The sequence below is a fragment of the Notolabrus celidotus genome, chromosome 12 (genome assembly GCF_009762535.1).
Source record: "Notolabrus celidotus isolate fNotCel1 chromosome 12, fNotCel1.pri, whole genome shotgun sequence".
Lineage (NCBI taxonomy): Eukaryota > Metazoa > Chordata > Actinopteri > Labriformes > Labridae > Notolabrus > Notolabrus celidotus.
In genome coordinates, this window is record NC_048283.1 from 3,690,440 (window position 1) to 3,717,796 (window position 27,357).

The 27,357-nt window shown below is 40.0% G+C and overlaps 3 protein-coding genes and 1 long non-coding RNA gene across 4 annotated transcripts; 3 read left to right on the forward strand and 1 right to left on the reverse strand.

Annotated features, from left to right (window-relative positions):
* The first annotated feature begins 2,906 nt into the window (after window positions 1-2,906).
* On the forward strand, window positions 2,907-6,445 carry LOC117823255 (macrophage mannose receptor 1-like). Its single transcript, XM_034698376.1, has 6 exons — window positions 2,907-2,931; window positions 3,174-3,209; window positions 3,547-3,912; window positions 4,103-4,450; window positions 4,702-4,793; window positions 5,306-6,445. The coding sequence occupies exons 2-6, from the start codon at window positions 3,176-3,178 to the stop codon at window positions 5,426-5,428; spliced, it is 963 nt and encodes a 320-aa protein (XP_034554267.1). The 5' UTR covers window positions 2,907-2,931; window positions 3,174-3,175; the 3' UTR covers window positions 5,429-6,445.
* Window positions 6,446-7,732: 1,287 nt separating this feature from the next.
* ankmy2a (ankyrin repeat and MYND domain containing 2a) lies at window positions 7,733-17,180 on the forward strand. The gene is made up of 10 exons (XM_034698538.1): window positions 7,733-7,915; window positions 8,431-8,495; window positions 10,572-10,710; window positions 10,805-10,903; window positions 11,111-11,271; window positions 12,618-12,832; window positions 13,013-13,148; window positions 13,338-13,466; window positions 14,766-14,895; window positions 16,153-17,180. Exons 1-10 carry the CDS (start codon window positions 7,849-7,851, stop codon window positions 16,284-16,286), a joined length of 1,275 nt encoding a protein of 424 aa, XP_034554429.1. The 5' UTR covers window positions 7,733-7,848; the 3' UTR covers window positions 16,287-17,180.
* A 2,551-nt stretch (window positions 17,181-19,731) lies between these two features.
* Window positions 19,732-21,585, reverse strand: LOC117823126 (leucine-rich repeat-containing protein 72). The gene is made up of 7 exons (XM_034698194.1): window positions 21,528-21,585; window positions 21,330-21,403; window positions 21,165-21,234; window positions 21,007-21,088; window positions 20,177-20,290; window positions 19,961-20,050; window positions 19,732-19,875 (listed from the first exon to the last, which is right to left on the reverse strand). Exons 1-7 carry the CDS (start codon window positions 21,540-21,542, stop codon window positions 19,778-19,780), a joined length of 543 nt encoding a protein of 180 aa, XP_034554085.1. The 5' UTR covers window positions 21,543-21,585; the 3' UTR covers window positions 19,732-19,777.
* Window positions 21,586-23,611: 2,026 nt separating this feature from the next.
* On the forward strand, window positions 23,612-26,349 carry LOC117823127. The gene is made up of 3 exons (XR_004633323.1): window positions 23,612-23,823; window positions 25,916-26,015; window positions 26,156-26,349. It is a non-coding gene; the product is annotated as an uncharacterized LOC117823127 (long non-coding RNA).
* The last annotated feature ends 1,008 nt before the right edge of the window (window positions 26,350-27,357 follow it).

Here is a 27,357-nt window from a genome sequence, read left to right on the forward strand (position 1 = left end):
TAGACAGCAACACAACAGAAGTGTTTCCAGAGGACACTTAAAAGTGATGCACACGCTTATGCTTATGAGGCAGTTTAGCATTTATAATGTGTTACTTAAGTGATGCATGTGTTACACTTTACAATAAGGGTCCAGAAAGCATTCACTAATGGTTAACTAATTAAGTTTTGTAACTTTTATTAATGCTTAATAATGTATTAATTAACTCTGAGCAGTGGACATTAATTAACTGCTTATTAATGCACTAACTAATGTGTTAGTTAATGTTAGGTAATACATTATGACGATTATTAAACTATTATTAAACTGTTAATTAATGCTTAATAATGCATTAACTAACGCTAATTAATGGACCCTTATTGTAAAGTGTTACCAAATTTTAATTTATAGAGAGTTAAAATGAGCTAAGATAGGAAGGCAGTGGGAAATAAAAAAGTCTTAATCTTTTGATTTAAAAGAGGTGAGAGTTGGAGCAGACCTGCAGCTTTCAGGGAGTGTGTTCCAGATATGTGGTGCATAATGACTAAACGCTGCTTCACCATGTTTCCTTCTGACTCTAGGAACTGAAAGCAGACCAGTACCTGATGACCTCAGAGGTCGAGGTGGTTCATAAAGTAGCAGCAGATCAGCAATGTATTTTGGGCCTAAACCATTCAGTGCTTTATAAACCATCAGCAGGATTTTAAAGTCTATTCTCTGACAGACAGGAAGCCAGTGTAGAGATCTAAGAACTAGAGTGATGTGGTCTACTTTGTTGGTCCTTGTTAGGACTCGAGCAGCAGCATTCTGTATGAGCTGCAGCCGTCTGATGGACTTTTTAGGGAGTCCTGTAAAGACCCCGTTACAGTAGTCTAGTCTGCTAAAGATAAATGCATGGAGGAGTTTTTCTGCATCCTGCTGAGACATGAGTCCTTTAATCCTTGATTATAGATAATATATAATTAGATAATATAGATAATTGACTCGTAAGAGCACAATCATAGCTCAGTAGTTAGCCATTGTTTTTATTACTTTATTATTTTATTATTTTATTTTTTGTTATGATTAGGGTTTGTTGGTTGTTCCGAACTCCAGGCTTAAGAGTTTAAGATCAGTGGACTCAGTTGACACTTTTAAAAAGAAGTAAGCAACGGCGAAGCCGATAAATAAAATGCTTATTTAGCATCCATTTATGATTTAAAAAGTTAGGAAGTGGTTTATATGTAATTTGATAACTTTAACAGCACCCAAAAACGGATTTCCTCCCGTCAAAAAATGAGGAAAAAGAAAAAGCAGAACGAGCGCTGTGCATTATGGGAAACAGTACGCGAGGCAGACTGGTCCGATGCACACTGAGATATTTTCCCGAATCAGTAGACATCCGGGGAGTTTTGGCTTACTGCAGATTTTGCTCTTGTTCACATACTACTTACTACATACTGAATTTTGGACATATCAGTACGTACTGCTAGTATAGTAGGCGATTTCGGAAACAGCCTCTCTCTGACTGAACTCACTCAGCCTTTTCATGCTCCCTCAGTCTCCTCCCACACCAGTGCAATCAGTCACACCTGCCCCTAATTCTAAAACATGTACACCCCTAAAACAACACTTACAATTAGCGAACTCATTACAAATGATTGAGCAACTAACACAGAGTACAGAAAATACCTAATAAATAAAGAGAACTACCACATAAGTCAAAACTAACCAAATATTCCCCCCTGCCCCCTCCCCTCTCTCCCTCCTGGTCACACAACGCAGCCTAACATTGTACAGCTGCTGGGGTCTGGTGGCTGCATCCTCATCCTCGTTAGCCATTGTTTTTATTACTTTATTATTTTATTATTTTATTTTTTGTTATGATTAGGGTTTGTTGGTTGTTCCGAACTCCAGGCTTAAGAGTTTAAGATCAGTGGACTCAGTTGACACTTTTAAAAAGCCGCTCAAAACCCATTTCTGTAGACTAGCATATGCTTAACCCTCCTGTTATGTTTGTTTCTCTGGAACAGCAATAATGTTCCTGGGTCAATTTGACCCGGGGCATATTCAATTATCCAAAAGCGTCAGAACCCAAAAAATCTCGATACACATTTTTTTCAATCTAATTTTTAACTCCAATACTAACCATTTAAATCAACATTTAGTCCATTGGTGTTCTTTAATTCTCACAGATCATGGTTCAATGAGGATAACTCACTCGTTTTTCATTAAAATTAATGTTAAAACTTTTTTTAATGTACATTGGAAAGCCCTAAATATAAATACAATAGTTTTAAATGACATAGATTTTTGTTTATTTTATTTAATAGTTTGAATTTTTTATTTTATTTATGAAGTGATGTTGATAAATTAACACGACACCTCTTCTGTCACATGCTGCCCAGATTTTTATGCTGCATTTAGCTGGTTTGGAAGGCAATTAATGCCTGAAATAGACTTTAAAAGGGGTCAATTTGACCCACAACATAAGAGGAGGGGTCAGCTGTTGTATACTGTTGCTTGCCTTGCCGCAGTGTTATTCCTATTATTATTCTGATTTGTTATTTGTGAATTATTTGTTTGTTTTTCTTTGTAACTGTGAAAGTAGTGTGCATGGAGCTGTGGTGTCATGTTTTCATAGGATCAGCGAATCATGTTGCTTTTAAAATATAATTCCCTTATGGAAAAGTTTGCATTTTCAGTCGCTAAAACCCTTGCTTTTGTGTAAGTTACCGGCTAAAGCTCGATTCCCTCACCTCAGCAGGGTTTTGTGATGCTGATCCCCGCTCAAATCAGTTTGACTAGCTGCACCTGTTTGCTTAGCTCTAAGGTGATTGCTCAAACTAATGATGTTTTAATTCCATTTGAAACAAAGTGCATCTACTTTTGACTTGTCTATACTGACAATTCAAAAGCTCTGTGGTGTTGTTTGCTCCAGAAGGAAGCAGGAAGAAGCTGCAGCAGTTTAAGGTGCACCACTACAGTACAGTGTGCAGAGGCACAACATAGTTTAGGTGTTGTTTTAGGCGTTCATTTCAGACTTCATTTGAATCACAAACAACATGTTAATGGTGACAGCTCTAGTTTCCGCGTAGGATTAGTGTGTGTGCACAATCAAACTGACACAATCAGCCTGATCGTTGGCAGAGTAATGCTTCTTGCTGAATTATGAAAGTTAATTTCCTTTCCTTTGAACATTTTCTCTTGAACAGCCATGGATCGAATACACCTGCTCCTTCTTCTCTCAGGTCAGTGTTTATTTTCTGTATTCCAGAAACACAAATGATGTCTTACAGCTACTTCACATCTTTAGGTTGCTCGTCAAATTATGTCCTTATGTGAAAGGGACGGATAAACTCAGCATTTCCTCGTTTTCTCTCACAAAACATCACATCAAATAATAAAAAAAAAAAAAGACAAAACCAGAAAGCAATCTCTCATTTACGCCTGGATACTGTTCAGAAGGAATTTCAGAAATCATTTATTTTAAACTGTCTTTAAAGAAGCATTGTTAATGAAAGAAAGTTGTGTAAAATGTTTTGTTTTTTTCACTACATCATGTACTTTAACCTATTTCTCCCTCAGGCCTGTGTTCCTTGTCCTCATGTGTAATCCATTATGAGTTATCTCAACATACAAATACCTGGTATGAGGCAAGAATCTACTGCAGAGAGAAACTCGGAGACCTGGCCACCATAGAGGACATGGCACAAATGCAAAATGCTCTTGAAGCTGTGGGTGGACGACACGAAAATGGCGTGTGGATCGGACTCCATAAAGGGAAGCATTTGAAATGGCATTGGTCTCTGGAACAGAAGGATTTCTACAAGAAGGGAGAGAAGGGCTACATAAAATGGAAACATTACGATGCTAACAACTGTGGTTCTTTCAAATATGGCTTATTCTATACAGACAGTTGTACTACATTGTATTATGCAGTTTGCTTTGATGGTGAGTGTTAACTAACTCATGCATTGTGAAAATATGTGTTGAAATTCTTTGAAAAAGCAGTTTGAGTTTAGAACTTTAACTCAAGTATGTCAAGCAACTTTGACGTGGAAAGCATTATCACATTAAATTAAAAGTCACGGCCCATTTATTACAAAACCTGTGATATTTAATTGTATATTTTCTCATTTAGAGACAAAGAATGGTCCTGAACAGTACCGTCTCACCTCTAAAAGAATCAGTTGGATGTCTGCTCGGGAGCACTGCAGGACTCATTTCACAGACCTGACCAGTGTGAGGAACGAGGAAGAAAGCAAGATACTCCAGGAGCTAATTGGTGACGAGCAAGTGTGGACTGGTCTGTTCAGAGACCCTTGGGAGTGGTCTGACGGGAACAGCTCTTCATTGAGACACTGGACAGCCGATCAAGTTGTTCACACAGACATCAGCGTGAAGGAGTGTGTGAATGTGAGAAACGATGGCAGATGGGAACCACAAGAATGTACCAACCCACATCGGTTCCTCTGCGCCTATGAGAAAAGTACGACATTTACATTCTTTCTACTTTCAATTCAAAGTCTTTGATTACAGTTGATCGTGTTGTTTACCTTTTTATCAATAACTCTTTATGTTGGTGTTTATTGTCGTTTGTCAGAGACAAACTCAGAACACAAAAATGGTGAAATGTTCATTTCTTATACTGAGTGGGTCTTGTCTTCGGAGCCGGACACAGAAATGCAAGAACAAAACATTTAATCGTAGTCTTAATGATTCTTCTCTCTTTGGTTTCAGCTTTCAAGCACGTCTACAAAGTGAAGATCAGCTTAAATGAATCCGGCTTGGATCTAAATGTTCCTGCAGTGAAAGAGGACATCCTGAAACATGTGAGTCTAATGCAAAGTGCATGTTTTGTTAAATAAATAGTGAATGTAAATCATCTTCATTATAATAAATTAACAGGATTATTACGTATGAAACTCCTTAAACTAAGTCTTATCAGTCAATAGTTTGTTTAAGCATGTTAAACTGAGATCTATTGCAATTAAGCAAAGCTTTGACATCATTTTTAATTATTTTATTTTTTTCTATCTTATCTTATTATACTTTATTTGTTTTTTTTCTTCTATTTATCTGATTTTATTTTATTGATACTATTTTATTTTATTTTTCTGTCACTTCTCTGATTTGATTTTATTGATCTGATCCTCATGGTCATATTTTTAAGTATTTTATATCCCTTTCCTTTTGACTTTTACTTATTACTGTTGTTTACTGACTCAGTTCCTTTGTGAAGCACTTTGGGCTGCATGCTTGTATGTATGAAATGTGCTATATGAATAAAAATGAGTTGAGTTGAGAGTTTAATTGGTAGTTTTATTTGTGTTTTGTTCCTCAGATCAAGCAGCAGCTGAATGGAACCGGCATTACCAGCATACAATGGAGAACTCAACCTGATGGAAGAGTTTTCATCAAGGAACCAGAAAAGAATCAGACAAGCAGCACAGACTGTAAACCTTGACTACAAACATCTTATATGGTCTGTTGTTTCTGAATAGCAGACTGTTGTTATGAAGAATGAACTGTTGCTATAGGGATGTGGCTCTAATCACAGACTCTTGAGGAGTCGCTGTAATCATTTCAATGTTCAAAGAGACGTCCGGTTGATTTGATGCTGGTTTGCTATGTCAGAGAAATCTACAAAATTGAAGATATTGAAGTAAACACCAAACAGAACACAGTCTGACACAGACAAGGCAACAAAAAAAAATCAATCAGGTATGAGTCTCTGATTCCTAATTCAAGCGGCCATGTTTGCCTTGTTTTACTTTGCTGGAAGTGTCTGCAGAGCCAGAGGCTGCAGTTTCAAGACCCCAATTCTGGGACCACATCTCTAAGTGGTGATCCAATACCAAAGACAAGCCAATGAACAACATGCTGTCATTAAAACAAGGGACTTAGAATTGCAGTCCAGGAAGTGCGGTTCTGAATCTATAGCCTCCGGATCAGCAATGACATATTCTACAGCTAAATGAACACGTTTAAAGGAGGTCATAAGGTGAACTATAACTAAAGGCTTTCACTGGACCCCCTTTAAATCTAATTAGCCAACCCCAAATCCTATGCCTTGATTGGCTATTTGTCTTGTCAGAGGCAGGACTTAGATTAAAATAATTTTTTTGGGATATGTTAACAGAATAGCTGTAGCTTTCTTTGGATCTTATGTAGCATATTCTCTTTTGTTTGTGCCTACAATCACAACACTAGACAAACATAGTAAGTCTTTAGAGAGCTAAGGTTAGAAAATGTATGGGTTGCCACTGTGTTGTATTTATCGTTAAAATAAAATAGTCTATACAGGAATATAACATCTGTATGATACTTATCTGATAGTTCTTCAAATAGATAGTGAAGACAAAGAGGGTAAATGCTATTTATTTGTGTGTGGTGTAACACCCTGGCCACCCCTTTTAAACAAGTCTAGAGTCAGAGCGAAACATGGTGGAGCAGCATTTATTCATTTAGTCATTATGCACCATAAACTCCCTGAAAGCTGCAGGTCTGCTCCAACTCTCACCTCTTTAAAATCAAAGACTAAGACTTATTTATTTGCCACTGCCTTCCTATCTTAGCTTATTTTAACTCACTTTAAATGCACATTTTAATTTAATTTTTTTATATATCTCTAATTTTCCTTTTCTTTTCTATGTTTTATTATATGTGTCTTTTTAATTGTGCTCTTTTATGCTTGTCTGAATGTCTCCAATGCTTTTAATGTTTTAATGTAAAGCACATTGAGTTGCCCTCCTGTATGAAATGTGCTGTACAAATAAAGCTGCATTGCCTTGCCTATAAACACGCCCCTATTGTATAAGCAGCTCAAACTGTGAGTGGAACAGACTGTTTTCAATGGAAGAAATATAAGATAAGATAGTCCTTTAATCGTCCCACATACGGGGACATTTAAGTGTCACAGCAGCAAAGTAGACAGTTCAAAAGAGTATAAATGTTTCAAAATTGGTTAAATTATTTCTCAATGTGTTGCATAACTATTCATTTATGATGTAAGTAGCCAGGAATTTTGAGTTGGTTGTTATAGAGGAGGAATCCACTATAACAAATAACTACTATTGTGCTCCTGTGGTCCCAAATCGGCTTGGCTCCCATGTAAGAGCAGGAGATGGATCTGAAGGGCCAAAGGATGCTCTTATGTGGAAAAAATTAATACAAAAATCCAATGCATACCACTTTTAAAAAAAAAACAAAAAAAACCCCATACATTCAGTAGAGCATAATGTACTTTTAACCTCTGAATGCAGTGGAGTATTGTTGCATAATTCAAAACAATGCCCCAAAATGTTTGGTCTTGAGTATCTGCAGTGTACTTATTTATTTACCACCTCTGTTTTGTTAATTTTCCTGCACAATTTCACTAAAGCATTCTTTGAAACTCTGTAGTTGCTTCATTTTACTGCAAAGTGTCCCAGCCTGTGTGTAAAGGTAAATACTCTGCATGAGCTAACTCTCTTACATGTGCTTCAGTGAACCTTCTAGACTTCCGTGGACTTTAGTATTAGAGGGAATATCACGGGGGGGTATCTGTTATGAGTGAGTTAAATTTAAGGCCATATCCATAAATATAATGACTGTGTGTGATTACAATGTTTTAAAAGAGACATTAAATTATTTTGAAAGGATGTTTGAGTTTCTGATAACAAAGGAAAGTACCATTTCATTGTGTCGTCCCCCCTCTGTCCCCCCCCTCTTACAGTCCGCAGTGGTACAGTCCACATGACAGCTCGCTCTGTGCTCTGTGCTAGCCTTCATGCTTCATGCCCGAGCATCAGTAGACTGCTGGAGCTCCTGAAGCTGCTTTAACTGAACATCTTCACCTTTAATCAGAGCTGTTATCACCTGATATCAAAACTACACGTCTCCAACATGTCTGCTCCAAAGAAGGGAGATTTATCTGCCAGTGAAAAGGAACTGTTTGAGGTTATAACTGCAGGTAAGCCTCTTCGGCTAACGCTAATCCCTCTGGAAAGCACACAGGGGTTAGCTTTCATTAGCTTTGAGTTATAGTGTGAATAAAACAAAATAATGAATAACTAGATTAACACTTACTAATTAATAACTTCCTTTGTTAGTCAATTCACTTAGCTGTACTAGGCTGTGTGATCTGCTGATAGCTAACAGTGTTTTCATGACTAGCTCTCCTCTGTACTTTTCTTAGTTTGCATTCATGTTTTTAATGAAGCTAATCATAACATTGACAACAATGCATCAGTGAATTTACATTTAAACACTTATTTCATGTCAGAGTGAGCTCAACAAGAAAGAATACATGCATCTTAATGTAGTGTGTGTTTAAATAATTGCACTGTAAAATCAGGGGATATGCATTGTGCAGAAATGAGATTATAGTACCTGATTTAATGACAAATAAAAGTATTGCAATACCTGCAGGTAAAGCCTGGTGTTGTGTTTATGCTGTAATAATATTTATTGTTGTTTTGCATTCAGGAAATGTGCAGGAAGCTTCAAGGCTGCTGGGATGTAAGGATGTCAGAGTCAACTGTCTGGATGAGGTAACTTTCTGACATGAGTAACTTATACTTGCTCTTATTTACATTTAATGATGTTGCATTGTTCACAGTTATTTTATTGCAGGATGAACATGCAGGTTTGTGAGAGGTTTGTTTTGCCCTCTTATACCTGAAATTCCTGAGAGCCATCACAACACTAAACACCCACAAACAGCTGACATAAACAAACCTTTTATGACTGTGCAATAATATTCATGTCAATGCAATACCAGGAACTGTGAAAACTTTCCATATGTGAAATATCTTAAACTCAAATACCTCTTCCCCCCACCTGACTGTATATATTCCACATTTGTTTTATATTATTACTATATTTATATTTTCTTTTATACATATTTTCTACCTGTTTTTATTTTATTTTTATTTATAACATGCACCATCAGGAGCAGCGCTTCTAATTTCATTGAACATATGACAATGACAAATAAAGAGTTAAACAGTCTATGGGTGTAACATGCAGAATATTTTGTCCTCTGCAAGGTAGACTTTTATCTTTTTTTTGCAAAGCTTGACATAATAATAATAATAATAATAATAATAATAATAATAATAGCCCTGTGATAGGTTGGCGACCTGTCCAGGGCGTACCCTGCCTTCCGCCCGAAGCCAGCTGGGATAGGCTCCAGCCCCCCGTGACCCCTAACGGGATAAGCGGTCAAGATAATGGATGGATGGATAATAATAATAATAATAATAATACTTTATTTATATAGCACTTTTCAATACAGGTAACAAAGTGCTTCACAGTTGGCAATAAAAACAAATATAAGTGAAAAGCAAAATTAACTAATAAAAATAAAATGAAATAAAAGTACTTATAAAACAGACCCTTAAAATCAGAGCTAAAATTAAATAAAATCAAAAAGCTTTCCTGTAAAAATGTGTCTTGAGTAGTGACATGAAACATCACTCCTGAAAAAACAATACTTAAAACAGCAAGGGGTGACAAGCCATCTGATTTAACTTAAAGCAACAATGCATCATTAAAACATCTACTGCCTGGCTGTAAATATATTTGCCCTGCATTTAACGATCACTGTACAAGTGTTAGTCAACACGGTCTCAGCAGATGTGTGTCTAACATGAGTCTGGTCCTGCTGGAGGTTTCTGCCTGGTAAAGGAAGTTTGTCCTTGCTGCTGTAACTTGCTAAATGCTGCAAAGTGCTCTGCTCATGGTGGATTAGGATGAGATCAGACTGAGTCCTGTCTGAATCAGAATCAGAATCAGAAATGCTGTATTTATCCCGGGGAGGACAATTTGGTCATTACAGAGCTATTATAAACAGTATGTAAGAAAGTCAAAATATGAATTGAAGAAGGAATAAAATAAAATAAAAATACAAATAAGATAAAATAAAATGAATTTCAAATAAAATGGAATACAATTAAATAAAAAATAAAATAAAATACAATACAGTATATACAGAAGCACAGAATAGTTGGACTTATCTATGTACAATAGCGCTGGGAATGGCAGGGATATTACACAGTGTATTCCATGGTTATTGCACAGAGTATGGGTTATTGTTCAGGGATCAGAGGGAGAAGTTGTACAGTCTGATGGCCACAGGCAGGAATGACTTCCTGTGGTGTTCTGGGGTGCACGTGGGGGGAATGAGTCTCCCACTGTAAAATGGGACTGGATCTTATCCTGTCTTAATGTTGGGTCTTTGTTAATAACAGAACATAGAGTATGGTCTAGACCAGCTCTGTTTGGAAAGAGTCTTGAGGTAAATTTTGATGAAGACCTGCTGTGTTTGTACAGAAAACACTCGAGGCCTCTAAAGGATGCGCTGGAGTTGACTTTATGTTTTGTGTAAGACAAAATGCACCAACATTTTTAAGCGAAGCACTTCAGTGACATATGTGTTGGACAAGAGGACTCCTGGGTCCCTCTGGAGGGTTGTGAAGAAGGTCCTTCATGTCCTGTCTTTGTGTGTCACCCTTCAGAGTCAGCCTGTCAGAATCAGGTGTTTGAGATGGATGGCATGTTGAGTAATGGAAGCTGTGAGAGCTTATGTCAAAGTTAAACAACGCTCTTTCCTGTCTGCTCCACAGTACGGGATGACCCCTCTCATGCACGCCGCTTACAAAGGAAAAGCAGACATGTGCAAGCTGCTGCTGCAACACGGAGCGGATGTGAACTGCAATCAGCACGAGCACGGATACACAGCGCTGATGTTTGCCGGCCTGTCAGGTGTGCTATCAATGCATCAGAGAAACTGTGTTTTAAATGTTTGAATTTAAGGTCTGAGTATAAAATGATCACTCCTCTCTCCTCGTGCTGTTAGGTAAGACTGATATCACGTGGATGATGTTGGATGCGGGGGCAGAAACAGACGTGGTCAACTCTGTTGGCAGGACAGCAGCACAGATGGCCGCCTTTGTTGGTACGTCTGGACGTGACTTCCAGTGCTCTTGAGTCTTATATCATCATACACACAAAGACATGGGATCACACATCCCTCTTCTTCTGAACACACTTGAAAGAAGAAGTCAGATTGCTCCAAAGCTTCTCTTCTAGTGCAGCTCTAAAAAAAATGGCATGGAAGTTACTCTGACAAACAAAATGAACCCTCTTGATTTCCCCTCCTCAGGGCAGCACGACTGCGTCACTGTCATCAACAACTTCTTCTCCCGGGCCAGATTAGATTACTACACCAAGTCTCAGGGTCTGGAGAAGGAACCGAAGCTGCCACCAAAACTTGCAGGGCCGCTCCATAAGGTCATCATGAGCACAAACCTGAACCCGGTCAAGGTAAGACAGCTCCATGCTCCATGCTCCAAGCTCCATGCTCTAAGCTCCATGCTCCAAGCTACATGCTCCAAGCTCCATGCTTCATGCTCCATGCTTCAAGCTCCATGCTCCATGCGCCATTCTCCATGCTCCATGCTCCAAGCTCCATGCTCTAAGCTCCATGCTCCGTGCTCCATGCTTCATGCTCCATGCTTCAAGCTCCATGCTCCATGCTCCATGCTCCATGCTCCAAGCTCCATGCTCTAAGCTCCATGCTCCATGCTTCATGCTCCATGCTTCAAGCTCCATGCTCCATGCGCCATTCTCCATGCTCCATGCTCCATACTCCATACTCCATGCTCCATGCGCCATTCTCCATGCTCCAAGCTCCATGCTCCATGCTCTATGCTCCATGCTCAATGCTCAATGCTCCATGCTCCATGCTCCAACTACATGCTCCATGCTCCATTCTCCATGCTCCATGCTGGCGTCAAAGAGGCCATAAAAAAGTGTGATAAATCTAAGATCCCTGCAGCTCTGTTACTCAACCATCCTATGACTTCTCCCTGCACAGCCCTGGGTGATGTCAATGTTTGTAATTGGACTTTTTTTTATCCTCGACTTGTTCTTCATCCAAAGACAGCAGCAGCAGCAAAATCCACTGATTGTTTTCCTTCATGTAGTTTGGAGGGCTAATCAGCTGTTGCAGTGATTTGTTGGTTTGGAAACCAACAGAGGAGAACATAATGAGGCTCCATGTGTGCTAAAAATAAACTCCTTCAGACTGATGTGTACATTTAGTATCATCAACAGCAGTGAGTCTGAATGTAGCCAGACTGTACTTGGATTGAATCCAGAAGGTTTAAATAAAGTAGGACAGTCAAAAGCTAAAGTTAATTTGTACATACACAGGCTACAGTCCTCGTTGCAGAGGTCGCCGGTTTGACTCCAGGCCACGACCATTTCCTGCATGTCTTCCCCCGTTCTCTTCTCCCCACATTTCCTGTCTCTCTTCAGCTGTCCTATCAAATAAAGGCAAAACGCCCAAAACTAAAAGTAAATTTGATTAATAATTCTGCAAAAAAAAAGGGCTTTTCAAACATTTTTAGAAATGCAGATTAGTCACACTCCATTTTGTGACACCACTGAGGATAAAATCTGCTCATGCCATAGTTAGACTTGTAAGCGGTGCTGATTTTAGGCCAACTTATAAATACAGCTGATGGAGCGAGTCAACAGAGCAGACAGATATTGGGAGAGAAACAGACAGAAGCAGGGCCAGTCATTCGCCCTTTACTTATTGTGAGACTGCAACAGCGCCTGATCTCGCCATGGCGTAACATTTCTGTGTGTGTTGCGTGTCGTAGATGGTGATGCTGGTGAAGGAGAACCCTCTGCTGGCCGAGCCCGAGGCTCTGGAGAAATGCCGCCGGGTGATGGAGCTCATCTGTGAGAAGTGCATCAAGCAGCAGGACATGAATGAGGTGCTGGCCATGAAGATGCATTACATCAGCTGCGTGCTGGGAAAGTGTGCCTCCTTCCTCAAAGACCGGGAGGACAAACTGGACGGCCTCATCAAGAGGTGAGAACATGGGGGACACTTAGAAAAACATTAGTGGTTTATTAGAAGGCACTGAGTCTTTGCAGGCGACTTGATTTTGTTTTTGGAAGTGTTGATCTCTGACTATTTGAGCATAAGGAAGAAAACTACCACAGGAGAAGATTTGATGTGACTCTCACCTCCTTGATCTCTCTCCTGTAGTCTGCTGAAGGGACGGGAGGACGACGGCTTCCCCGTGTACCAAGAGAAGTTCCTCAGAGAGTGCATCCGCAAGTTTCCTTACTGTGACGCCACTCTGCTGCAGCAGCTGGTGCGGAGTATCGCTCCTGTAGAGATCGTGAGTCCGGATGAAATAATCAGATTGATTTATGTCATGGCGTTTGAAAGTTGGTGACTGAACCTTCTGGTTTTTATTCAGCTTTGAATGAGTCTCATGGATATGTGAATCTTTCAGTGTTGTCGTTTCATGGTGGGCCATGTCTCATTTTTTATCATGTTGGTCCTTTCTCTCTCTCCGTCCCATCAGGGGAATGACCCGACAGCTCTGTCAGTGCTGACTCAGGCCATCACAGGTCAGGTCGGCTTTATGGACGCAGAGTTTTGTACATCCTGTGGAGAGAAGGGGGCGGAGAAGAGGTGCTCCATCTGTAAAATGGTGAGTGTCAACACCATGGACTGTAGAAATAATGGACGTGGTATCCGTGACCTCACCTGTTTCTAAAGCGCTGTTTTGAAGCCATTCGGCGGTGGGAGCCATATTGGAAATGCTGAACTCAACCAAACTTAGTGTGAGGTAAAGAGGCGGGGTTTGAGCCTCCTAGCCAACAGCTATGTGTTCCCGCCCGTCAATCAAGTCAGTCATGTCCTTATTTGGGCAAAAACTTGTAATCTTAATATCTTCTGAACCGTCACGTTAGGATAATATTCATCCCTGTACAGTGTGTGCCGATAGAGAAATTAGCTACGTAGACCCAAGACGTTTTTTGAATCAGGCTGTAAACATGTTTATTTCTGCTGTAAAGATCGTCTTTTTTGAATGGGTGTGTATGTGGTTTCTGGTGTTTCTGCAGCCAGCCTCTAGTGGACGCTCGATGAACTGCAGTTTATAACACTTCTGCATGGGCTTCTTATTTTGAGACTGGAGGTTGCTGCTTAGTCGACGCAAGAGCAATGCATCCATTTAGTCATGAAACATTTCTAATCGTTCAACCTCAGGAAAGATTTATTTATTTATTTATTTATTATTTAAAAGGACCATGCATATTAATTAACATTTCTGTAAATATGCCAGAGTTAGCCAAAAGGCTAGTTTACATCCGTAGTCCCTTGCCAGATGTTAAAAAAGGTCAAGATTAAACAAAGATAAAATTGGGTAAAATAAAATCAAAGTAAGAAGGTAGAGGAGAAACCAAAACACAAACAAACAAAAAAGAGAAGAAAAGAAAAGTACAAATAGCACCATATGATTAAAAATGACTAAAAGCAACATAAGGACATGATATGACAGTTTTTGAGAAAGTGTCCATGGACATAAAATACATGGAGCAAGACAATCCAATCATTAAACTAGCTGCATGCAGATCAAATGAGGCAACATATAGACTGAGCGACAGGTGAGCACAACGAATAGACAACACAAGCAAGCAACAGGATGTTGAGGAAAAAAAACACAGGACAAATTCACAGATGGCCGACACAAGGGTGGCAAAGATATTTTGATGTTTTTTATCCTGCCTTTTTTAGATAGTGATAATGGGGAGATTTCAGAGCATGTTGACAGATTTAAACTCATGGAAAATTTGCTTTTATCAACACAAAAAAACTGTTTCTGTCAAAATACAAAGAGTGAAACAATAAAATGTTTAAACTGTCTATTTCATGGATTTCTTCTCTCTTCTGTTTGTGACTTTTATCCAGAAACATGTTAAATGTTTTCTGTTTTTGTTACTTCAAGGTGATCTACTGTGGCCAAGCGTGCCAAAAGATGCACTGGTTCACCCACAAGAAAGTCTGCAAGACGCTCCAGGACCAGAGAGAGAAGCAGGAGGAGGAAACAGACAGACTGAGGATGCAGCAGCGCGCAGGTATCTCATCAGATGAACGTCATTCAACAAACAAATTCATATCCAGAGCATGTTTTCAATCCTTTGTTAGGATCATCTTTTAGACCAATATGACAGAATAAGAAAAGAAAAAGGTGAGGTCACCTTAAAGGTGACATATCATGCAAAATCGACTTTTTAATGGTTCTCTCAAACCCCCCGAGAATGAAAAAAATCCATTCTGCCCCTGTTCTGATTTCTCCACCTTTCTGTAAATGTGTGCTGAAACGAGCCGTTTCAGACTTCCGTGTTTTTGTTACGTAACAACAATATCCGGTCTGTAACAGGAAGTCAGAGCTCGGAGCTTGTTCAGCCCATAGACTGTATAAAATACAACTCAACCCCTCCTCTGTTTTTCATTACCTGCACACATGTGTGCTAACAAGGAGCTTAGGAGGGAGGCATGCTAGTTGTAGGCTGTCTTAATAAACACAAAGGTCGGTTTTACTCCCCACGTCTGCAGATTTGAAGATCTAGTGGATGATTTTTATTTATCATGGATAAGTGCTAGCGCTAGTTAGCATAGCTACATAGCTACATATCGTAGCTGCAGCTGTGTACCAAAACACACGTCGACATACTGACAAATAAAACAACAAGAAACACTAAATCTGTGACCAATCCTTCAGAAAGGTCCTGCTGCCTTTCTGGCAGAGGTCGGTTTTACTCCCCACGTCTGCAGATTTGAAGATCTAGTGGATGATTTTTATTTGTCATGGATAAGTGCTAGCGCTAGTTAGCATAGCCACATAGCTACATGTTCGTAGCTGTGTACCAAGACACACGTCTACATATTGATAAATAAAACAACAAGAAACACTAAATCTGTGACCAATCCTTCAGAAAGGTCCTGCTGCAGGCGCCTCTCCGTCAGGATCAGATTCTGGATCAGATTCAGAGGGTTGAAGTAACGTGATCTGTGAGCAGCCGTGTATATTCAGCCAACATGTAAACATTAGATCAACGTGCTGGAGAGCCGAGGCCACATCCACTTCCTGAGGGGGCGTGGTCAGAGAGAAAACAGAGTGTTCTGAGGAGGACTGAAAAAGAGGGTTTTTCAGGCAGACCAAAATCTGATTTCAAAGTGTTTTTTTGAGCATAAACTGTAAAGACATGTTTTGGGGACCTCTTAGACCAATATATATTGATGAAAAAAGCCTGATATGTCACCTTTAAGAAGACATCCTACATTAGTATGAAAGCTTGGTCAGATCTTATCCTGTCTTCTCTGTGTTTCAGAGGAGAGCCAAGCAGTACAGGAGGTCTCAGACTCCATGGTGGAGCTCTCAGTGGACTCCAACAGCGAGGTCTCGCCCTTAGACTCTGCAGCAGAAACCCCGAACCCTCCTCCCATCCCAGCTGCTGACAACTGAGGATCATCACAACCTCCCACTCTGAAGAAAAAACATCCACACACCATGAAGAAGGAGCAAGAAACTGGCAGTGAGAATGAAAGCCAGAAAAGGACTGGTCCATGAGGAGACAAGAACTTTATGATATATTTATTATTGACTTGAGACCGTCCCACAGGCAGGGAGACGCTGAAGGTTTGTGCCACGGTGATCATCTTCTTCTCTTTTTTATATTTTGATTTTTTCAGATGTTGTCATTCAAGAATGTAAAAATAGGCTGATGTGTTTGTGGTAGAGGTCACTGTGAGGAATTGTGGGTAATATATGAAGAGCTAAAGGTTCACAGCATAGACTGTATAAAAAGATGGACGACACGATGCAGCGAGAGGCAATGAAATGAAGACTAACACGAGAGTCATTGAACTTTCCATGTCACTATCATAACAAGTCAGAATCCATCATGGTGGCTGTTTTGTCTTCACTTTTGTACAACTAGAGGAGGTGTAGGTGTGTCGTCCATCGTTATATACAGTCATTGGTTCTCATCAATGATGAAACGTAACTCTGCCTTAAGAAACTGTAGCAACCTGTGAGGGAAAGATGTGACTGTGTAGCCACCAGACGTGTTGTGTGTTTGCTAAAATACCTGATTTATAACAGAGACACTTGTTTGGTACTGAAAACCTGGTGGCAGGCTGTGGGTGGATAGCTTGGCTGCACAACAATGACCAAAAAATGTATATTTTTTAAAATATATATACAACTTAAACTGAATTTATTTTGGTGTATTGTGAAACATGATATTTATTCTCAGGACTCTCCAAACTGTAAGGAAACCATGTGTCAATCAAGTGTTGTTGTGGTCTGTAAAGAGCATCATGTCCAGAATAAAAGGACCCTTTGCTTTGAACACTAGCTGCGGTCTGTTTGAGTTTCTTTCATGTGTCGTGCGGCTGATGTGGAAGGAGGAGTTAAAGTCAAAAACAAACTCAAACTCTCAAACACTGATTTGAATCATCAAACAACGGAAGCTCCAAACCTTTTAATAAAGACTAACTGCATCATATCATCGTCAGCAGATTGATTTTTGGAGCAGATTGATTTATTTTATTTATTTATTTTACCAGGTAAGTCAATTGAGAACCAATTCTCATTTACAATAACAACCTCGGCGAAGAGGCAACGCACGTGGCATGACAATAAATACATTTTTAAAAAATGGGAGGACATACAGAGAAACCTAGAGACAGAACAATACAATACAAAGATATGACAGGAGTGAACATCTAAAAGCAAGTGCAGTGATGTTGAGTTATGGGGTGTATTAAGTTTTTGAAAGTGGCGAGTGGAATGAGAGAGGTCAGCTCTAGGGATTGTTGCAGGTGATTCCAATAATTTGAAATGGAAAACTGGAAGGAGGTGCGACCAAAGGAGGTCCGGGCTTTGGGTGTGATGAGGTTAATAAAGCTACTTGAGCTCAGCCTACTGTTTGTGCTGTGATGTTTGATTAGTGACTGTAGATACAACAGGGTTTTACCAGTGAGGGATTTGTAAATGAATAGAAACCAGTGTGTTTGACTGCGAGAGTGGAGTGAAGGCCAGTTCAGCTGAGAGTACAGGTGACAGTGGTGAGTGGTAAATGACATCCAGTCTGTGAAGGAGAGTGTTGGAAGCAGACCAGTAGGCTATGTCACCTTAGTCAAGAAATTGGGAGTACTGCCATCTTAAAGGTGACATATCATGCAAAATTGACTTTTTAATGGTTCTCTACCTGAAATTTGTTTCCCTGTCTACAAACCCCCCGAGAATGAAAAAAATCCATTCTGCCCCTGTTCTGATTTCTCCACCTTTCTGTAAATGTGTGTGAAACGAGCCGTTTCAGACTTCAGTGTTTTTGTTACGTAACAACAATATCCGGTCTGTCACGGAGTCAGAGCTCAGAGCTTGTTCAGCCCATAGACTGTATAAAATAATACTGAATCCCTCCTCCGTTTTTCATTACCTGCACAAATGTGTGCTAACAAGGAGCTTAGGAGGGAGGCATGCTAGTTGTAGGCTGTCTTAATAAACACAAAGGTCGGTTTTACTCCCCACGTCTGCAGATTTGAAGATCTAGTGGATGATTTTTATTTATCATGGATAAGTGCTAGCACTAGTTAGCATAGCTACATAGCTACATGTTCATAGCTGTAGCTGTAGCTGTGTACCAAGACACACGTCTACATATTGATAAATAAAACAACAAGAAACACTAAATCTGTGACCAATCCTTCAGAAAGGTCCTGCTACAGGCGCCTCTCCATCAGGATCAGATTCTGGATCAGATTCAGAGGGTTGAAGTAACGTGATCTCTGAGCAGCCGTGTATATTCAGCCAACATGTAAACATTAGATCAACGTGCTGGACAGCCGAGGCACATCCACTTCCTGAGGGGGCGTGGTCAGAGAGAAAACAGAGTGTTCTGAGGAGGGCTGAAGAAGAGGGCTTTTCAGGCAGACCAAAATCTGATTTCAAAGTGTTTTTTTTAGCATAAACTTTAAAGACATGTTTTAGGGACCTCTTAGACCAATATATATTGATGAAAAAAGTGTGATATGTCACCTTTAACCAGAAGCTGTTTAGCAGAGTGTGTGAAGGAGGATTTGACCTTAGTGAGCAGTGTGTTTATGTGTTTCAAAAGAAAGTTTGCTGTCAAGCCAGATTCCTAGATATTTGTAGCTGTCAACTCAATCTCTGAACCATCCAAGGAGGAGATTTTGAGTGGACTGTTAGCCAATTGTAGATTCATGCATTTCCTTGCTCCAAAAACTCAAAGCTAAGCCACTGATTGTGTCCTTTCCAGTAAAAAATATCTTCTTAAGTCTAATGTAAACCACATTCACCTGACAAGTCAAAATAAACGTCTTATTTTAAGACTTTATAAGCAAAAAGTACAAAGGATAAAATGTATGGCTGCATGACGGCATTAGAAAATGACATCTGAAAGGCAGGTTTTATCTCAAAGTGCAATCACAAACTAAGTGCATCTGCAGATATGCTATCCTGTGGAAGTTGAAGTCACAAAGAGTCGGACAACGTGTGTCATGTCCGTGTTTCTCCAGGGACTAGATTATAACCCAGAAAAAGAGCTTGTTGTGTTAGCTGTGTTGCTGATCATGCAAATGAGAGGGACGAATGACAGAAATGTTCCTTCTGATTTTAAGTAAAGGGAGATGCACTCGTCCCTTTTAGCTCCTCTGTTATCTTTGCTCACAGTGTCTCTTCACCCCTTGTTTGAAATGACCTTTCATTGTGTTAAAGAGAGCCTGCAGCACAGATGAACCTGGTCTGAAGTGGTCCATCAAACTCACTTCTGTTTGACTCCAAACTCTTAGAGTGATTTTCAAACCAGCAGACCTCAGCTTTAAATCATGTTTCCCACCTTTCATGGAGCAGCACTTCCCCTGGACCTCCAAACAGACTCTGATTTGTGACATTATAGATTTTTACTGATTAGAATTTAAGTTTGTGGACTATCCTGCCCGTCTGCAGAAGGCCACAGACTGAAGGACGCGATGACGCTCCTGACTGTGAGTCTGGAACGACTTCCTCCTCTCTGTTGGCTTCACCTCTAACAACACACATCAGAAAGAAACAAGAAGTGACTTAAAGCAACAAAGGTAACAACATTAAAGGTGAATATCTACAGATCTGACCTTTTCCATCTAAAACCTGGACGGAGGGCAAACAGTGGATCACATGGAGGCGATACCCGGGCTCATGGGAGATGGGATTGAGGGAAAAAGCTGCAAAGAAGCTTCTCATTTAAATAAAAGCAGCAAATTACAGACGTGTTCAGTCTTCTATCTTTGGACTCATGGACTGTGTGTCTCTTTATAGCCACAAGTGGACGACTGACTTCCATCACTCACTTGCAGTTTGGAGCTGCTGCATCCTCCTGAGCTCATGCATCGTGTCGTCCAGCCCTCTGATCTGGTTGTTGTGGAGCAGAAGAAGTCTGAGGCAGGTCAGATGGTTTAGAGCTCCTGTATGAGAGAGCAGGGAGGACAAATCCAGAAGAGACATTAATGTGCAGACTCCTCAAAGGTAGAGAGGTCTGATGAGTAAGCCTGGTGTCTTTCACAGTCAAAGTAAATGTAATGAGGATCTGAGGGCTGCCCAGAGCATAAATATTTTTAAAGGCAAACTCAAGACCTACCTTTTTAGTCTAGCTTTTAACTAAGTTTTATTTTTATTCTTAACAGTTTTATCTATTTATTTATTTATTATCTATTTCAAATTTAGTCACTTTTATTCTACTTATTTATTTATTTTAAGTCTCACATCTGATTTTCTTTTAATGGTTTAATATTTTAGTCTTTTATTATCTTAGAAATGTATTTTACTTTGGTGATTTTAATTTCCTGTTTTGAGTTTTAACATCTTATTTTACCTCCAGTGTTTCCTCATTAAGATGACATGAGAGCGTTTCCTCAGTTCGTTCAGCAAATTTTTATTTTTATTTTTATTTATTTATTTATTTATTTTTATTTTATTTATTTTAGTGTTTTTATTACTATTGTTGCATATTGTGTTGTTAGCCTTAGGATTATGGGGTGGGTTCGGGGTCGGGGCTGGGGCTGGGATCTTAATTTATTCTATTTTAAGCTGTTTTTCTTGTACAGCACTTTGTGTTACAATGTCATTGTATGAAAAGCGCTTTATAAATAAAGTCTGATTGATTGATTGATTGATGATTCACCAGATATAGACTTGATGCTGTTGTTGTGGAGGTAGAGTTCAGTCAAGCAGCAGTTGATGGATCGACAGCTGAGCTCTCTGATCTGAAAACATCAGAATCTTATGTTAACTTAAAGATCCTCCCGTCACTGTGGTATATGAAGCTCTGCAGAGGCTCACCTTGTTGTTATTCAGCCACAACTCCCTCAGGAAGGGAAATCTTGACACGTCAGGGACACTGGTCAGCTTTCTGTCCAGATAATTAATTTAGAAAGTAATTTCTTCCTCTTTTTTTGAGCTTATGAGGCTGCTTTAATCTTTAAACTCAAGAAAAGTTTGTCTTACTTTTTGGATAGGCTGAGTTGAGAAACATCAACGTCTCTTCTTATTCCACTTTTCTGAAGAGAGTCGTTTATCTCCTGTGTTTATGGTGAGAAAAGAAGCAAAGGTTGGTTAAAATAAGTGACTAAGTTTGTATCCAGTACCTTGTTATTTTGTCTTTAAGTTTCCCTTATGTCATTCAGTTGAGATAAAGCTGCCTACCTTGTCCATCCCCATTGTCTGTCACCTTTGGATCAGTCTCACCTGTTGCCTGGAAACTGCTGCTTCAAATCACAACAAACAAAAAACAGTCCTCCCAGTTTAAGAAAAGGTATATTAAACTTGTGTTATTTTGTCTTTGGTACACTGATTGTGGTAGATTATTAGAGAGTAGAGCATTTACAAGTGACTGGAGTTTAAATTTCTACACCAGCCTGCTGCAATGAAGACAAATCTCCAGCAGAGGTCGATGTTTCACATAAGTTGTCAGGCAAAGAGGTCAATCTAGTCCTCAGCTTTTGAGTTATCACAACATGCAGTTTAAAATGTAGGCCTACTTAAGAATGTCTTTATGCTGTCATGTCAAACAGCTGATTTCACTCACATGCAGTTTCAACCCCAGACAGGAGTACACCTCAGGGAGTCCAGATCCCTTGAAATGAACCCCTCTAAACTTTAATTTCATGTTTGTGAGGAATCCTCAACTTCTTTCCATCAGATGATGCATTCATAGGTTGAGGTCACATGGTGCAGTGACAGACTTTGCTGTAACTTGAGCAGCTGATAGCAGTTTGAGGTAGAAAACTTTCCTTTTACTTCGTTCGTTTCACAGGGAAATATTGTGCTTTTGCTCCTTGTATTTATTTGACAGCAGAAATGACTTGCTGATACTAATTTTGCTCATGAAGTTAGGTTGAGGTTTCACTTGATGACACCCTCTCAGAGAATAAAACCAGGGAGAATGTGGGAAAACAAACCTAAAACTTAACACTTGATCGTTTAGGTCACAAAACATTTGACTGTATGGTCTTAAACACAAGTTTAAGTCTTCTTAAAGGCACTATGAGGAGTTTTTAACTGGCTAGGAAACAGACTGAAACTGATACTGATCCCTCTTTATGACCCTCAAAAGCAAACAAGACCATCCACAAAAACACTGCTACCTTCTTTGTTGTCATTTTTAATGCCTGAAACTGCTCTGAGGGGGCAGGTGTCAGAACTGATGATTGACATCTTGCTTTAGAAACACCCTTTTTTGGCTGTTTTCATGGCAAATAATCACACGGAGTGATAAATCTAAATGTTAAACGACAACAGGATGAGGTTATTATCTGTTGACATTCATTTTGCATGTACAGGACAAGAGATAAGAGGTATCACTTTGTCCACAGGGGGACGTTAGAATCGATACAAACCGAAAGTTCCTCACAGCAGCTTTAAATTCAGCCTGGTGTAGATTTTGTAACCTGTGGTCCCTTTTTTAAAGAATTCTACAATCCAGCAGGGTTTGGTTCAGGCTTTAGCTCCTTTTGATTGACATGCTGCCTCCACACTAACCTTGAAATAAGGATAGAGACAAAACAATGCCAAACATCCTCTTGCACGAGCGAGTGAATCACACAGATCTGGCCCTGCTGTAGGGGATGAAACCAAGATATGATGGAGTTTACGGTGCAAGAAAGAGGAAGCTTTGGCTGGAAGCTGTTCCATGCTAGTCACTGACTACACCAGAATTACTGAGAAGGTGGTATCCGTCTTCAGGGTCTTCACCTATCATGGTCAAATGATGATGAGATTATTGTAAATGAATTGAATGGGATGCTTCACACTTATTTTTAACATTATTTCTGGCATCCTAGCCTCAAGTCTATAGTATCTGTTGCTCTTGTTTTTGATCAGGATGGCAACTTTGGGCTTATATGTTGTTGTCTGAAGCATTTCTGACTTTGTTTGTGAGCATCCAAATCACCTCCATCAAACTTTAACTCTTGAGACAGTGCTGTTTGCTGATAAAGACCATAAGAAGAAGCTGACGGCTCCTTGATAAGCTCAAACTAGGACTGTGAGTTCAGTCTTTTTCAACACAGAGACTGTAAATATACAGATCAGTTTGCAAAGAAGTGTTCGGAAATAAGTTTGATGGTCCTAGAGGAGAAAGAAATAGTGACTGTCATAGAGTCAATGTCAGGAAACAACAGAGGTGACTGAGACTTAACCCCCCATCCATCAAACGTCTTCTGTCAGGATCTTTTCCAAACTCTGTTGCCACAATGACCTCTCTTCCTTTGCTTTGTTCCAGGTGTTGTTCATTCCTTTTGTTCCCTTCCAGTCGCCCTCGCCACACCTCCCATTACTACATGAGGGCGCTTCCTGATCATCTCCACGCTCCCGTCATGCTGCTTGTCAATATGCTATTAACCTACCCACCTTTCACTTCCCATGAGGGTTAGGGGGCGACCGAGTTCCTGCTGCTCCGTGTGAGAGAGAGTCAGCTCCCAGCTCTGTGTTTCTTTACACGGTGAGAGCACAATACCTGAGAGGCCTATCATTTTCACTGCTCTGCATTCATTCACCCGGTCCCATAAGGAGCTCTGAAGGGTGTCAAAGTGTAAGCAGTCCTCTGAGAAGAGCTGGTCATGTTGTCCTTTATTTTCATCCAGAAGTGGAGGAAATGGTTCTTTAGAGAAGAATAAAAGAGAGAGGGAACATCTGAACTTAAGTAGCAGAAAGTCTCATTTCATGGCAGACAGACTTCTTGAACTTGTATTTCTTACATTGACCAAATATATTAATATCAGGGAAATGTAGTGGTGCATCAAATCATCATTGAAAGGGCTGTTATAGGTTTTTTTAAGCCACCAGATGTCACTGTGTTGGACGAGTTTGAAGCTTCAGAGCTTTGAGTTTTTTGTTGTTGTTTTGCACATTCAGATTGAGCCTCAAAGCTTCATAAGGAGCTCTGCTACTTGATTATTGTTGCACACTGTTCTGGTTGCTCTAGTTCCCAAACAGTTGAGGAATCAGCTGCTAAAGCCCTCCATCAAACAGTGACTGACCAATCTGGCTTAGCGAGGTCTTTACAGCTTTGAAGTTCTCCAAACCAACTAAGCTGCAGATTCAACTTTTTGATGATGGTGTCTTAAATTTTACCCAAATAAATCCCTTTATAAAAATCCACCCTCTGAACAGTTTGTAGAAATAAATGAGCCACTAAGACCAGGACCGTTTTTTAAACCAGGCTGTGAACATGTTTGATTCTGCTTTTATTTTATCATGGTGGCTTTTGCAGATAACCCAAAGTGGACACTTGAGGAACTGCAGTTTTTTGCACATCTGAACTGGCTTCATTTTCAACTTTATCTCTACCTGTCCCTTTGAAAGCTACTAACCATAGACCTTTCTGGAGTTCCTGAGCTCCCTTGTCTGGTAGATTCCTTTGAGCTGCCGTAGACGTCCTCCTGCTTTGGACGTCCCAGACTCCAGCTGATGCAGACGTGCTGGACTCCAACTACAGCTACTACTTGTCTCATCACTACCACCGCTCCCTCTATCTCTTATTCTCCTCTATCCCTCTTTCCAGACCCAACTCGGTCAAGGCAGATGACTGTCTAAAAATGAGTCTGGTTCTGCTCGAGGTTTCTGCCAATACTCAAAGAGCTAGACAGCTGCTGGCAGCTACTTGTTCTTAAATGTTTGATAACTTTTGAACCGCTAATCCTATCAACAAGCTTTAAAAACTCAGTTACAGCAGACATTCTCAGCTTTCCATTGATACCACATTTGTCTCATTCAGCATATTCAAAATAAATGCAGGATAGTCTGGCACCCCCAAAAATGGTCTAGGTCTTTAAGGGTTATAAGGAAGTTTTTCCTTGCCACTGTAACTAGCTAAATGCTGTGAGGTGCAATGCTCATGGTGGATTAAGGTGGGGTAAGACTGAGTCTTATCCTGTCTTGGTGTTGGGTCTCTGTTCATAATTGGACATAGAGTGGTCTAGACCTGCTCTGTTTGTAAAAGCTCTTGAGATAACGTTTGTTGTGATTTGGCGCTATACAAATAAAGATTGCTTGATTGATTGAACACCAGAAGTGATGCTTGGGTTACGATCAGAGGTCTGTCAATACAAAATAAACCTGAGAAACTGGAACACCATTAAGGACCGGACTTGACCTCCATTGTTCCCCTGGAGGAAGGCAAACAAAGAGTTGACACGAGGTCTGAAAGCACAGCCGTCTAAAACCACTGTTCACTGTTGTAGTAACATTTCCTTTTATTTTATCTAATGAGATAATATGACCTTCCTTTTTTCCATGACTTGATCTCTCTTTTAATCCCTCCTCTCTCCCCTCGTCTCCTCTTACCTTATTGATATTTGTGTTTTCTTTTTGTCTGTTCTTTTGTTTACTCTCTCCTTTTTTCCCTTAATTGCATTTCCTCTTTTTCTTGACCTAAAATCCCGACACAAACCAAAATTGGAGGTATCACATTTTTAACTGACTGCAGAACTAAACATCTTTTCTTCACCACCAGTACATTTAGCAAATATTTATGCTTTGCACTTTTTCCTAAACTTTCACTGTGGTTTTGCTAAATTTAAGTATTTCCTCAGCTGCTGATTGAAACACTGATCCTTCACGCAGGAGAAGAAAGACGCATCCTCAGGCCTCTAAATCCTGGAAACGTGTTCGTGTGATAATAAAACCACACAGGTAAGTGATCCGCGTATCACCTTTCATTCATATGAGCAACAATTAGTGTCTCTGCACGTCGCCTCTTTTCAAATCAGTAAGACAAGCCTGGATTGAATGTTCCCCTCGAAAGTAATTATATCTCCTCTTGTTTTGTGCAGCGGACACACAAAGACTCCAGTTAGTCTGGGCACTCCGATCATCAGACGTGTGACTGACAGGGACTGAGAGGGAGGACAACACACACACAGACGGTATAATGCACACCGGCAGGATCAGCTTTCATAGATGGATATAACCTGAGGAGTTGGGAAGCAAGCTGCAACATGGAGAAGATCTAACCTGAGAAATTAAATGTTCCAACATCATTTGGTGTCGTCAGCTGTGTACAAATGTGTGATTAATGCTCATTATCTTGATGATGATGGTGAATTATGATGAGCTGAAGGCTAGACCAGGGTCAGGTAATGTTCATGATGGAGTTATCTGACACTCGGGACAACAGAGCTGATGTCAGGAGACTCACACTGCAGTATTTGTTTGCTCATCTGAGTTTTTATGCATCTGGTTTTGGGTGGGCTGATTTAGCGTCTATTAATGAAGCTTCACTTTAGTAGTCATACACTCCGGCTGTAACCATCTGACAGCCTGTTGATTATCACTCACAAACCAATCACAGCCCATTTTCACAACAAGGCGATCCATTCAAATCTTCCTCTCACTCATCCCTGCTGACAAACTTTGCTACCACCATCTCAGCCTCCTCCCCTCCAGCTAAAGGCCTTTGGTTCACTCGTGCATGAGAGAGATCTTGCAATGCACTCTCTGGAGAGCCATAGCATGCTGCTTGGCAGATGCAGGAAGCATCTTTAGAGCAGAGCCACCAGCACCGAAAAATATTGTTTTCAATTTTTTCAGTTACATCCAAGACATGAGTACCCGACTGACAAACAATTCCAGAAGTCAGGCCTTTTCAAGAACAAAGAAGTAAAGTCTTGGACCTTTTTTTTTATTGTTGTCTCATGTTTTGCCATAGTCAAAATAGAGACAGGCAACCAATATCTGGCTGAATCATTTTTGAACTCAGGATTAAAGTAAAAAAACGGAGTCATGAAGCAGACAACCTGCACTGTAAAATTAAAACTTAAAATTGTTGGCCTGAAAATGATTTTTTGGTAAAGTAAAGAAAAAAATTCCATTTTGTTGCAGACGACATGAAAGTAGTTATCTCATCTACCTGTATTAAGTTTGTTGTGTGAAGTTGTTCTCATTTCATAAGTTCGGTTGGCACAACTTGAAATTCTGGGTTTGAGGCTCGGCTAAATTATTTGAGTCTGCTTCAGGCAAAGAACGGGGTCTCCAA